Source organism: Amphiura filiformis, chromosome 5, assembly GCF_039555335.1.
Source record: "Amphiura filiformis chromosome 5, Afil_fr2py, whole genome shotgun sequence".
In the NCBI taxonomy this organism is placed as follows: Eukaryota; Metazoa; Echinodermata; class Ophiuroidea; order Amphilepidida; family Amphiuridae; genus Amphiura; species Amphiura filiformis.
Window position 1 is genome coordinate 69,672,978 of NC_092632.1, and position 13,019 is coordinate 69,685,996.

General features: G+C 39.2%; 1 protein-coding gene across 1 annotated transcript in view; it reads left to right on the plus strand.

Moving 5' to 3' along the window:
• Window positions 1-11,292: 11,292 nt before the first annotated feature.
• LOC140152358 (probable tubulin polyglutamylase ttll-15) overlaps window positions 11,293-13,019 on the plus strand; it is a 29,019-nt gene continuing 27,292 nt past the window's right edge. The window contains exon 1 of the mRNA XM_072174662.1: window positions 11,293-11,565. Coding sequence (XP_072030763.1) covers window positions 11,368-11,565 — 198 coding nt within the window. The 5' untranslated portion in view covers window positions 11,293-11,367. The remainder of the gene's footprint in view (window positions 11,566-13,019) is intronic.

The following is a 13,019-nucleotide window of genomic DNA, read 5'->3' on the forward strand; positions in this document are numbered from 1 at the left end:
CGAAAATACCGAGGGTAGATGAGCGGCAGTCTACTGTTGACTTCATGACGGACCAGCGGGAACTCGGCACACCATCACGAACTGTTGGCCCTGATTATTGTCGCCTGTCTACCTTCAAACCTCTTGTAATATCTACTTATAATGTCCGTACTGTAAATCAACAAACTGCAATTGAACCAAGAAAAAACTGAGTTTTTTGTTGTTGCGGGCCCAAGAGTGTTAAATTTAGTGTCTGATATCCAACTGAAGCTTGATGGTAAATCAATTGAGCCTTCAATCTCTGTTAAGAACCTGGGTGTAACCTTTGATGGTGTAATGAACATGTCCATCCATATTAGTGCCCTGTGTAAAACTATCAATTTCCACATTCGCAATCTGTGGCGCATACGCCGTTTTATTTCTCAGGAAGCCTGTCATCATGCCGTTAGAGCACTTGTCCTGTCCCGCATAGACTATGCTAATTCTCTTTTGTTTGGTGCCCGTGAGGCCGACCTCAAACGGCTACAACGTGTCCAGAATAAGGCGGCCAGGCTAGTTTTTGCTTGTGGACGGGACAGGTGCTCTGCGGATCTCCTGAACTCCTTGCATTGGCTTCAAGTGAAGGATAGAATACAGTTTAAAATATTGTTGTATGTCTATAAGTGTTTGATGAATGTCGCTCCACCATATTTATGTGACCTGCTTACCTTGCTCAGCGACACGGTAACGCACGAAAATAGGCCCAGACTCCGCTCCTCTTCAGATACAACAAGGCTCTTGGTTCCACGATCAAATAAGAGAGCTGGTGATCATTCGTTTGCCGTTGCCTCTCCACGGCTCTGGAATGAGTTGCCTATCCAGTTGAGGGAGGCGGTGTCTGTGCCTGCTTTCAAGCGTTTGCTTAAAACACATTTGTATTAATGTTGGTTGTATTTATTTCTTGCTTCATTTTTGCCTGTATATTTTGTAAGGCGCTGTGCTCTTTGTTAGAGCGCCATATAAGTGTTGATTAATAAAATAATAAATAATAATAAAATGCATCAGCTATTCATGGGCTGTGCTGATGCAGATATTGACATTGCCGGAATTCAAGAACATCGTCTCATTACACCAAGCCCAACCGATGAACTTTGGTCAGATGATAGGAACTGGGTTTTATTATTCAGTTCTGCTACCAAGCAAAGGCACGGAGGAGTTCGTCTGGTCATGTCCAAGCACATTCACAGATGTCTTAAGAGGGTTGAAGCTGTTTCCGAGAGGATACTATTTGTAACATTCCATGGCAACCCTCAGCTTAGCATCACTGTTGTATATGCACCCACTGAGTGCGCAACATCTTCTGACAAGGAGGAATTCTATTCATCTCTATCTGACCACAGAGGATGATTTAAGTACTGCCCACCACACCACTTTTGTTCTGAAATCGACCAAGTAATAATGACACACGCACAAATCTAAAACAACATCTTTTGCACAGAGTTCAATGGGATTTGAAAAATAAAGTGGCAGTTGAAACTCTAGTGATATAACTTTAGCAGTGCATGATGGGGCTTCCTTAAATCATCCTCTGATCTGACCACCTGGATGGTATGAAAAGGCACAACATCCATCTCATTCTCGGCGATTTGACAAACTACCGTGGTATTTCGCTTATGTCCATTGCCGCAAAAGTGTACAACAAGATCCTTCTGAACAGGATTCGACCTCACATTGATCCTTCACTGAGAAGCAACCAGGCTGGCTTTAGATCGGGTCGCAGCTGTGCTCAGCAAATGCACATTTTGAGGAGGATCATGGAAGGCTTCAAGGAGTACCAACTTCCCTTAACAGTCACTTTTGTGGACTTCAAAAGAGCCTTTGACTCCATCAATAGGTCTGTCATGTTTTCAGTGCTGCGGCATTATGGAATATCAAAGGTTGTGGTCAATGCCATCCAGGTGCTCTATAAAGACTCCAATAGTGCCGTTATGGTAGATGGCAGTATCTCAGAGCCTTTCCAAGTAACAACTGGAGTGCTTCAGGGTGATGTGTTGGTACAATTCCTGTTCATTATCCTGGTAGACTACCTTCTGATGAAATCAACTTCTGGAATTGACGCGGGAATTGACCTGGATTTTGCTGATGATATTGCCCTGCTGGAATCTTCCATAGCCCGGGCCCAGTCACAGCTTACTAGGACTGCAACTGCAGCAGCAGATCTAGGCCTTGTTATCAGCGCACCTAAGACAGAATATATGACTGCAAACTGTAACGCCCAACCAGCACTTGAAGTCTATGGTAGTACCATCAACCATGTCACAGACTTCAAGTATTTGGGTTCCAAGATGGGCTCTAGTGTTGGAGACCTAAAAGAAGAAAGGCACTAGCCTGGGCAGCTTTCTGGAAACTGGAACGCCTTTGGAGAAGCCCGTCCCTGCCAATCGAAACAAAAATCAATCTGTTTCAGACAACGTGTGTTACTATCTTTCTGTACGGGTGCGAGTCATGGGTAATTACCAAGGACATGGAAAACAAGATCAATGCATTTGCAACATCTTGCTATAGAATCATGTTAAACATCAAACGTGTGAATCGGATTCCAAATGAAACCATCTACAACCTGACCAACACCACTCCACTGGTTGCCAGAGTCAAGATTCATCAACTCAAATTTCTCGGCCATATACTGCGTCTTGAAGATGGCGAGCCTGTGAAAGAATATGCGCTTTATATTCCACCACATGGAAGAGGAAACCAGGACGGCCGCGCACACTGTACTTACAGTATGTCCATCACCTCCTGGGAGATACTGAAGGGATGCTGCAGCCAAACAAAATTGTTTCGCTTGCCCAAGATCGCATTTGTTGGAGAAAGCTTGTAGTCGCCTGCTCCGCAGCCGACTGATGATGATGATGATGGCAGTATGCTTATCAACATACATACTTGTGGGCTTTATTTTGTATTATCTTACTAGTGGTAATCTCATTCCAACATTGTTGTCTTTGTATATGATTCAAAAAACCACCTAAGTCCAGCATTTAAAATGAACCCCCACGAAGTCCCTGAAATGCTAATCGTCATACCTAATACACTAATTTGTACGTAAAACTTACCATATTGACCAGGTAAATCTAACTGAAGGAATTAAAATGATACACAAGTTTTTTTCTCAAAATCACTTCCCATGGACTTGGGTGGGTTTTGTATTCATGTATTCAATTGAAAACCTGAGTGGAAGAAGGGCCACATTTTTGAGATATTAAGAAAAAACTTAATATTTGGAAAAGTTTTATAGACAGAATGTTTTCATCTTCAGGGGACCTTTAACATATGAACATACATTATTACATACATTCGAAATTATATTTGATGTTTCCATGGCAACGGTACAGGTTTTAATGCGAGCTGGAGTTGGACCCTTCTTCCACTAATATATACGGCAAGTGTCAGTTACGTATGCAGATGTGTTATAAATAGCTACAGAAATTTGGTAATTATCCATTCATTGCAGAAGTAGAAGCATGTATTATGTTAGCAAGAAAGTTTATTGCAGTACAGATTTCATGGATGAACAGAATTTTTCTAAATCCAATATTTGTGGAAGAAGGGCCCAACTGCATGGAGTTGGGCCTCTCTTCCATAAAAACCATGATTAAGTGTACGTGGAAGTCTAGAGAATGTATTTTGGCTCATATTTGCTGACCAATGCTGCATGGGTCTAATTCATTTTTGTAAAAAAATTGGAGTTGGGCCCTTCTTCCACTCAGGTATTCAATTAGAAGACTTTCTTGGAAAAACAAATCAATTGCTGCCTGATGGGATCATAGTAGTTGACCCACTTCCGCCCGTTCTGACCGCGATTGAGGGCGTTTTTACTCTCTTCAACAGGTTCGAATCACTAAACTTACGGCATCTTTATGTGGTGACCTCAATCACATGGGCCGATTAAGAGTTGATGTGAATTATTCATAACCGATCGATACCTTGCCTCACTTTGTTAAGAGCAAGCCAACAAAATTCGTCATAGGTTTGCGTTGCTAATACAAAAATCGTGAATTTAGTGTCACCCCCTGGCTTAATCTCAAGGCCCGAATCATAAGTTTATTTCAACCTTTGGTATTTCATTGTTAATTTTTGGTGAAAAGCCCTAAAATTGGCACAGATGTAACTCTTAAACAAATTGAATGCTTAACAAACGAATAGGGGCCAATTTAAATTCATTCCAAGATGGCGGGTAGAGGTCATCGAACTTTATACAGTGAAAAAGTTCAAAGTTGTCCAAATTGTGTTTTAAACCCTGTCAAAGTGTTACTCTGGTCATAAGGATTCAGAAAAAGTATAGTTTGACCTATCTGTGATGTATGGTTCTCAAGTTATAAGCAAAAGGGTCAAAGGTCAATGTTTGACCTCTACAGGGGTCAAATTTGAAAAATTGCTCCGATTGTTATCAAAATGGTCTCAAATTGTTCCTCTCAGCATAATATTCCATAGTAGGATAGGTTTTACATTATGTAGGAAGTTTGCTTCCCAACGTTGCATAGGCAAATAGGTCAACAGTCTAAACGCAGGACAACCGATCTTTTGTTCTGCTTAGTCGCGCTAAAAGTCGATCTATACATGTTAAAATCAACACAATTCCGAGATACACCTTTTTGCTATGAAATTTATTTTCTCGGTCAAATATAAAGCAAAATTTTTTTTTTCTTCAGTAATGTCAAATAAAAACATAGTGCTTGGATGAACATTTTTTTAAAATCCTGGTGTTAAAATTAAGCATCAAATTGTGTCTTTTAGTGTGATATTTTTTATTTTTATAGGCCTTTAGTTCGCCCGTGAGCTTTTTACAGAATTCATTTTTTAGCGTCTCAAACTAATATAGTTTGCTAAAGAAAGATATTTCCCACCTCTGTAAAGCACATCGTGTGGGTCTATATATTATAGTTTTGTCAGAATTTCCGTTTTTATTTTACCCTTTTCCCTTCATGCTCCGAAAATGTCAAACTTAGTACTTTACCTCGAGAGCAACCAGCAGAAATAATCGATATTTCAATTGTTGTCAACCCAGGTCCCTTTTCCATTGAAAACCAGGATTGCCTGACCAGCGATTTGGTAGCCCAAATCCCCAATTCTGGTAAATGAGGTGGATTTTGGAAATTTGCTCCCGTGATAGCCTGCAATTTCAATTTATAGGGGCTATGGATTCCATGATTATGAAAACCATTTTGTCTGTTTGTTTGTTTGTTTATTTATTTACCTAGGATGAGGTCCATGGGAAAATCCACTGTCCAAACCTAGAAAAATTCGCGTGTTATTAGAGGGGATTTTAATTTTCTGTCCCTCCTATCTCCAGGTGAATTTTGAATGACCCCCCGCATCGCGGGTTGGCATTTTCATTACACCCTTCAGACTTGCGTTCGGGTTTGTGTAGGCCTATTTGTCATAATTTAGCGCTATAGGACCTACTTTCTAAATGTATAGCTATAGCCGTGCTATATAAATATTATAAGGTACCGGTATGTAATATTATGTAGGCCTATGGGGGTTGGGTGTGTACTCAACACATTTTAACCATGACTTACAATGCAAGGCTCATTGTTACCATAAATGATTTTTCCTTTAGGTCATTATAATAGGTTGTTATAAACTTCCGTGTTTAACCTTGTATTGTTTTGGCTGCTTCATTATGACTTTCGGTGGGTTTAAGCAATTTCAAACAAACACACACAAAAGGCACTATACCGAAACACTAGTTAATTTCTTTGCTATATTGAAGTTCTGGCAAAACTGTATCCAGGCCGGGCACCCAGAGATATCGATCCACAATGCTAGTATTTCACGCGTGGATTTTAAATTTTTTCAGCTGGGTAGTAAAAAATTATGGAATCAAAACGGAAATTCTGACAAAACTATGATATATCGCTCACGGTGATGTGCGTTAGAAAGTTGGGAAAAATCCTTCTTTAGCGAACTATATTACTTTGAAAAGCTAAAAGGTTGATCCAAAAAAAGGCTCGCGGGCAGAGTTGAAGCCTATCAAAATCGAAAATCTTACACTAAATGACTGAATTTCACGACTAAGTTTAACACTAAGATTTGAAAAAAAAATACAGTATCAAGCATTACAGTTTTTCCTGACATTTACTGAAAAAATGAAAACTATTGCTTTTCATTTGGCCGAGAAAAAAAGATTTACACTGAAAAGGTGTAACTCAAAATTTTGTTCATTTGAATACCAAATTCGATCGTTTGTATTGCCTTATTAAATGACTGAGTGAGCCTTGCAGAACAATAACAATCGGTTGTCCAGCGTCCTAACTGCAAGACCATTAAGCTCCATATCAAACGTTACATAGCCTATTGACTGACCAATTTAGCCCCTGTAGAAGTCAAACCTTGACCTTTGACCTTTTGCTGATAACTTGAGAACCGTACATCACAGATATGTCAAACTATACTTTTTCTGGATCCTTGTGACCAGGGGGTGTTGGCATGGTTTAAAACTCAATTTGAACAACTTTGAATTTTTTTCACTGTATAAAGTTCGATGATCTCTATGGCGGCCATATTGGAAAAATATTTTTGGTCCTCCTCCTATATAATGAAAGACAAAGATAAAGACAATTTATCGCGTCTGACGTCACCTGTCAATCAAACTCGAACACGGTTTGTTTACAAGTGTCGTGATGATGACTTGCTGAACGCGGATTTATAAACGGGCGCCGTATTGTTAATTTTGCACCTTGAAACATGCAAACCATCTCAAAAGTTAGGTCTTTATAGTAGGAAACTTTCTTAACCGAAGGCACCATGTCCACAATGCCTAGAAAAGCTGCTTTTTGCCTTGTAAAAGTACGTAATTTTTCGCCATTTGCTGCTATTCCTTTTCTCCGATCAGCACCAGATAGATCGGTCTTCCTTTACGCGCTGATTAACCTGTGTAAACCAATCAAGGATCGTAATTGACAGTGACATCAGACGCGATAAATTGTTTTTATCTCTGTCTTTAATTATAGAATTGTTCACCAAACTAAATACTACATCTGAGCCAAATTTCACACTTTTCACCAAACTTTAACAATGGTTTCACCATTCTGCAGCACTAAAGGAGTGTTCATAAATATTTTGGTGGGGGGGGGGTTGGAAAAGTTGGAACCTCGGACGTCAAAAACATTTTGATCCCCCTTAAAAAAGGTGGATTTGTTTATCCTCCCTTTTATGGTCTAACATTTTTTTGATCCCCCCCCTCTTCATGTCCTAAAAAGAAACACAAAATATACATCATTAACAGTGGCATAGATTTCTTTTTGACATTGGGGTGGAGAAAATTTCCAGTGAATCCAGCACCTTTTGCCGACAAAATAAGTTTATGGTACAAATGCGCGCGAAGCGTGCAAAAAAATTTGCCATATTGAAGCTAAACTGGTGAAATATAGTACAAAACTGGAATTAATTTGCGCGATGCACAAAAAAATTGGCACTTTTTATTTTAAAATGACCAAATATGGGGTTAATTTTGGTTTAAAAAAACCCATATACAGGCGTCAACATGGGGGATGATTGTATGGACCGTTCCCCCATCCCCGGGATCTACCCCTATGGTCATTAACTCATTAGCTAAAAACTTTTTTGAGTTATTACTCATTGGAGTCATAGTGGTACACTCTAAATTACAGGGATTTAAATTCAAATCCAAAAGACTTACTTTCAAAACTTTCAGAGACTGTAGTTAGGGACCAATCAATATAGGATTAAAATAAATCTTTACAAAGATTTATCAATTTCAGTCCCACAGGGATTTAAAAATTTTGTTTGGGGGGAGGGGTGCTGATTTTGAAAAGTGGACCTTTTTCCCAAGGGGGGCAATTTTGTTTAAAAGTGGACTTTCTTTCCAAAATTTGGACATTTTTTGACGAAAAACCCGTATTTCTGATTTCTGATTTTTTTGATCGCTACGCTCGCAAATTCTCACATTTTGGGACTTTGTGTACACTTTGGCAAATTTGAGGGGGTGCGACGCCCCCCCCCCCCTGCGTACGGGCCTGCTCATCGTGACATCATCAAGCAGCAAAGTTAATTTCCCATAGAATAAAAATTCCTTTAAAAAAGGAAGGCGCCCAATGTGAGCTTGGAGGTGATATGCAGTTAAAGACATGATTTCTCCGTGATACGGAAAAACGGGAAAATTCACGGAATTCGGGTTTTGCTCACGGAAATTTGAAAATGCCACAAAGTAGTGAACATCTGTGTTGATTTGCAAAAACAAAACAAAGAAAAGTGATAATTTAGCAGTAATTAACCATTAAACAATCCATTCTAGCATTTATTCTAGGCCTACGATGCAAGATTCTGTCCGATATAGCTGTCGGAAGTACACACAAGACAATTGATGATGCTTAATTTTAATGGGGATGTTGAGGGGAGACTATAGTAAAAGGTACATATATAAGACAAATTAGGCCCACACTTTTAAAAACATGCTTGTATGGGACTGTATGCACATTTCAGTGCTTATAATGTAACACGGAAAATCACGGAATCGTCCAATTTGTAACACGGAATTTAAATTTTGTAACACGGAAAAATTATGGCTTGTGTGTAGATTTGGTATTATAATGATTTTTCTAGGGAAGAGTACATACAAGATGATCAAATGCAAGAGAAATGGATGTTTTTTTGGATGAAATAAACATGATAAATGGGAATGAAGCTTTCGTGGAAAACAAATCGAGGTCAAATCAATGCTCTGTGTCACTGATGACAGGGGGGTGACACTAAATTCAACCGCTTTTGTTTAGCCACGCAAACCTATGGCAAATTTTGTTGGCTCGCTCTCAACAAAGTGAGGCAAGGTATCGATCGGTTATGAATAATTCACATCAACTCTTACTCAGCCCATGTGACTGAGGTCACCACATAAAGGTGTCGTAAGTTTAGCGAATCGAACCTGTTGAAGATAGTAAAAAGCGCCCCCAAGCAATGTCAGACCGGGCGGAAGTGGGTCAACTACTATGATCCCATCAGGCCACAGTGATTTGTTTCTGCAAGAAAGTCTTTTAATTTGATAAGGAATGTCTTGTTGATATAGTAATGTCGAAATTAAGACTAACTATCGATAATACAAAGGAAATATACGACAAGCATAAGATATGAAATACAGTGAGTATTTGAAGTCAAAAATCATTTGACACTTCACGTGACCTTCAAAATGGCGCCCGCGGCAATAGTATTTGCCATGTGCTTCCTCCCTGTGGAAAAGTATCCCAAAAAATATCAATCTGCACTAATACACTTATTGGTGTAGTCTGCCAGTATGAATTATTGTTGAAAAGTAGAATAGCGCCGTAATTTTGACATTTAATTGTATACCGCCACTAATAATCCAAAAATCCGATCTTTATTCATCACGTCTATTGGCTCATTTTCTTACATTGAACTATTATAGGCACATGTGATTATAGGCACTTCAACATCGATGATAACCAGCGTACACCACAAGACCCCAGAAAAAAAATCATAGGCTCACGTCAAGCCGTCTGTACACCTGTCTTCAATCTTATAATAGATTGAATATCAATACCGTTCATACCTCTCTTTTCAAAGAGACTAATCTTACAGGTGCAAGTGATTAGCATTTCTTTGACATCTATGGTTCAATGCATCGGTAGGTCCTACCGCATAAACGTGAGTGCGGGCGATATAGTCAAAATTGTATTCACCTATTGTTACGGTAGTTAATCCGATTTAACGTCACTTTCGCCTGCGTGCGTATTTAAACGTATTCTGTTAGGGAGTAGCCTACATTAAACAATTATAATTTCAAACTTTGTGGTTGGCAATATGCCTCTATACCGGTAGGCCTACATTAAAAAAGTATTGCATGGGTGATACCCAGGAGCGATTATAGTATTTGTTTCCTACATCATATTTGGATTGTTTCCGTTTGCCATAATTTAACACGGAATAAAAGCAAAACTCACTGAAAAATAACATTTGCTGAAAAATCAAATAAGTTTAGGGAGTGTTCAGAAATACTTTAGTGGGGGGACAATATATTTTTTCGTGTTACAAATTTTTAACCCCCTATCCCCTCTTCGTGAACCCAAAACTTTGTTGACCCCGGTCTCACAAGTTAATGGACCTAAAACTGTTATGACCCCCACCCTCATATTAAGTACAAAACTATTTTGCCCCCCGTACCATTGTACATCAAACGATAGAGGAAATAATATTATTAAATAATACTAAAACTTGTATTCATGTCAGTGTTGTGAGTCGGTAAATTAACGGTTAATTTACATGGTTAAATTTAATTTAATTAAAACTTCAAATAATATTGTTTTTGTTTGTTTATTTTAGATGACAATTACAGTTTCATGCAAAAGAGTTATGCAAATACTTTAAAATGTACGTTCGGCCAGGAGGGTGAAAGTGCATAGGAACAATGCCGGAAACTACGTCACGCTATTGTTCGACTTAGACTACATCATTTTTAACGCGTGCGTGTTCGTTAATACAGCTTTAGTCTCCTCCACCTTCGCAACACGGTACGTGGACTGTCTGGAAACACACTGACGGCGGAGGAGAATACTAGCTGGTCAGACAGTTTAATTTTATCAAGCATATAATACCTGAACAATCACCGTCATTTGATCGATTTACTACAGAATATAATTGATTCAAAATATACTTTTAATATTTTAAACCTGTTAACTTGTATATTTGTGTACTAAAGTATAAGGACACGTGAATAAAATCATGTCGAAGACAAAATGGCCGCTAATCCGCCTATTGTCTAGACCTAGGATACATATTTCAACAGAGGGCAGCAGTCTAGGATGCCTATCCCTTTGTCTATTATTCCTGGTTCGGCACATAGGCCTACGCATCATGGCCCACCCTGCCTGGCAAAGCTATAGTCTGGTCGGAATGTGCATAATAATTATGTTTCGTTCGGTAGCCGACACAAACGGAAACTACTCTGTCCCTTGATCAAACGTCTATTATATTAACGCCCTCTGGCCAGGTCAGACCATCATTTTAATTACAATATGCTATTAACATATGAATTGGACACATGCAAATTACGAAGTGTCACATCCTGATTTAATAATCCTTGCTGATGACACAGTGAGGCGACCTCGATGGCCATCATTTCTATTCATCATGTCCATACGCGTTCGACCATGGTGCGACAGAATAGAATTTAACACAATAGAAACTACCAGAAATTAGCATCTCATGATTGCCCTGTCTACTCTCTGCATTTTAATACGTTGGAACCCAAATGATAGTCATATAACGACCAAAAGATAAATGACTGACTATCATTGAGGACTGAGTTCTGCAGTCTAGTTGGAACCCTCGTGTATAAACTGATACCGGGACTTGATACTGTGGCATCATACCATAATGAGTTACATAATTGTTCGTTTGATCATCTGCATTCAGATAATTATTACCATTTCAGTGAAGTTTTTATTGTATCAATATGACTGTCATCAGATACACCTTCCAGAATTACCCACTAACAGCCCAGGCTACAAAACTGGACAACCGCTTATGAGTTGGCACCGCAGATATTGGAACAATGAAAGTGACAAGCTATTTGTAAGTACGCCTATATAATTTGATTAGCATGATTCAAGTTTATTCGCTGTTTGCAGTGTAATTTCAGACACACTAGTTCGTGTTATAATAGTCGGATAGAACTAGACAGTTGCCTTTTGTATCTCTTTCCTTGTTGGAAAGGTATAACGTTGTGGAGATAGGAACATGTACGACCATCCGGGACCTACTCTGCCATGTTTGGCTGAGTAACGCTACGTTGAACACGGTCTTTTGTGCCTATGTAAATTATCCTCTGACAGGTATTGTGTTGAGAAATGACCTAACGACTTTCACGTGCTTGGAATTGTACCATTGACATTTATCAAATTTTGACGTTCGGACAACGATCGGATCTTTCTATATATGCAGATCATATTCGTTAGCCTGATATCTGGCCTTTAAACTTACCAATATTCTTCAGAAACTTGGTCATACTTCTTTACGGTATGAAATAGACGACATTTGTGTGATATTGGCAATGTCAAAGGTTACGATAATTTGGACTATTCTACTTTACGGGGGAGTCCGAAAATGAACTTTGGCAGGGGCTGAAATGCATTTTTTACTAGCGCAATCTCTGTTTGTAACTAAAGCATTTGGAGTTCCAAGACAGGCCGGTCGGACATGCGTGAGTTATTCTCGTTTTATACAGGTGTTTTACGTTTCATGTTAATTTACTATTCCTAGTCCACTACTCCGTCATTTATCCACCCCACAAGTAAAATGGACATGACGACCCCGAGATGTGGCGAGGTCAGATGCGGTTGCATGATGGTATAATTGAAGACCGAATTAAAAAGACTGGTTTGCGTCTGACGTCAGGGCAAAGGCGCGACGTGATTGGTTACTGACCTGCGCAGTACGGCATTTTTGGTCTGGTTGACAGGACGTCATACGCAAACTAGTCTTTTCAATTCGGTCTTCAATTTATAGGGAAGATTTCGCATCAGGTCAAGAGGTCAAATGATGCCAATGATGTAAATAACGGAAGAACTGAACAATTCCCTTCAAGTAAATGCAAGCGTTTTCACGGCAAATCAACAGGGATCGTCAAATTGAAGGTAACACAAATGGGTACAATATGTTGGTCAATATTGAGGTTCATTTAAATAGGTAGGGAAAGTGTGCATAAATATGAAAAATATATTTTTTCAAATGGAATTTTACAGCTCTTGCGGTGACCCACGAACACAATGAAAAGGTCAATTTTCATCATTTATTTGTTCTGTTGCGTTCAACCATCTCCAACAATTTTTTCAATGTAAGTGCCTCTGGCCATAGATGAACTCCTGGATGGGGCAGCTTTAATTAGCATGAGGCCACATTGATATGTAAATAGCGTATTGTTATTTAAATTTGCGCCCAGACGTATTGAGGGCGACAGTCAGGTTATCCAGACGGAGAATGGCTGCATATGCCGGGCATGTCAATTTGCTGAGTGAAGGCTGATAATC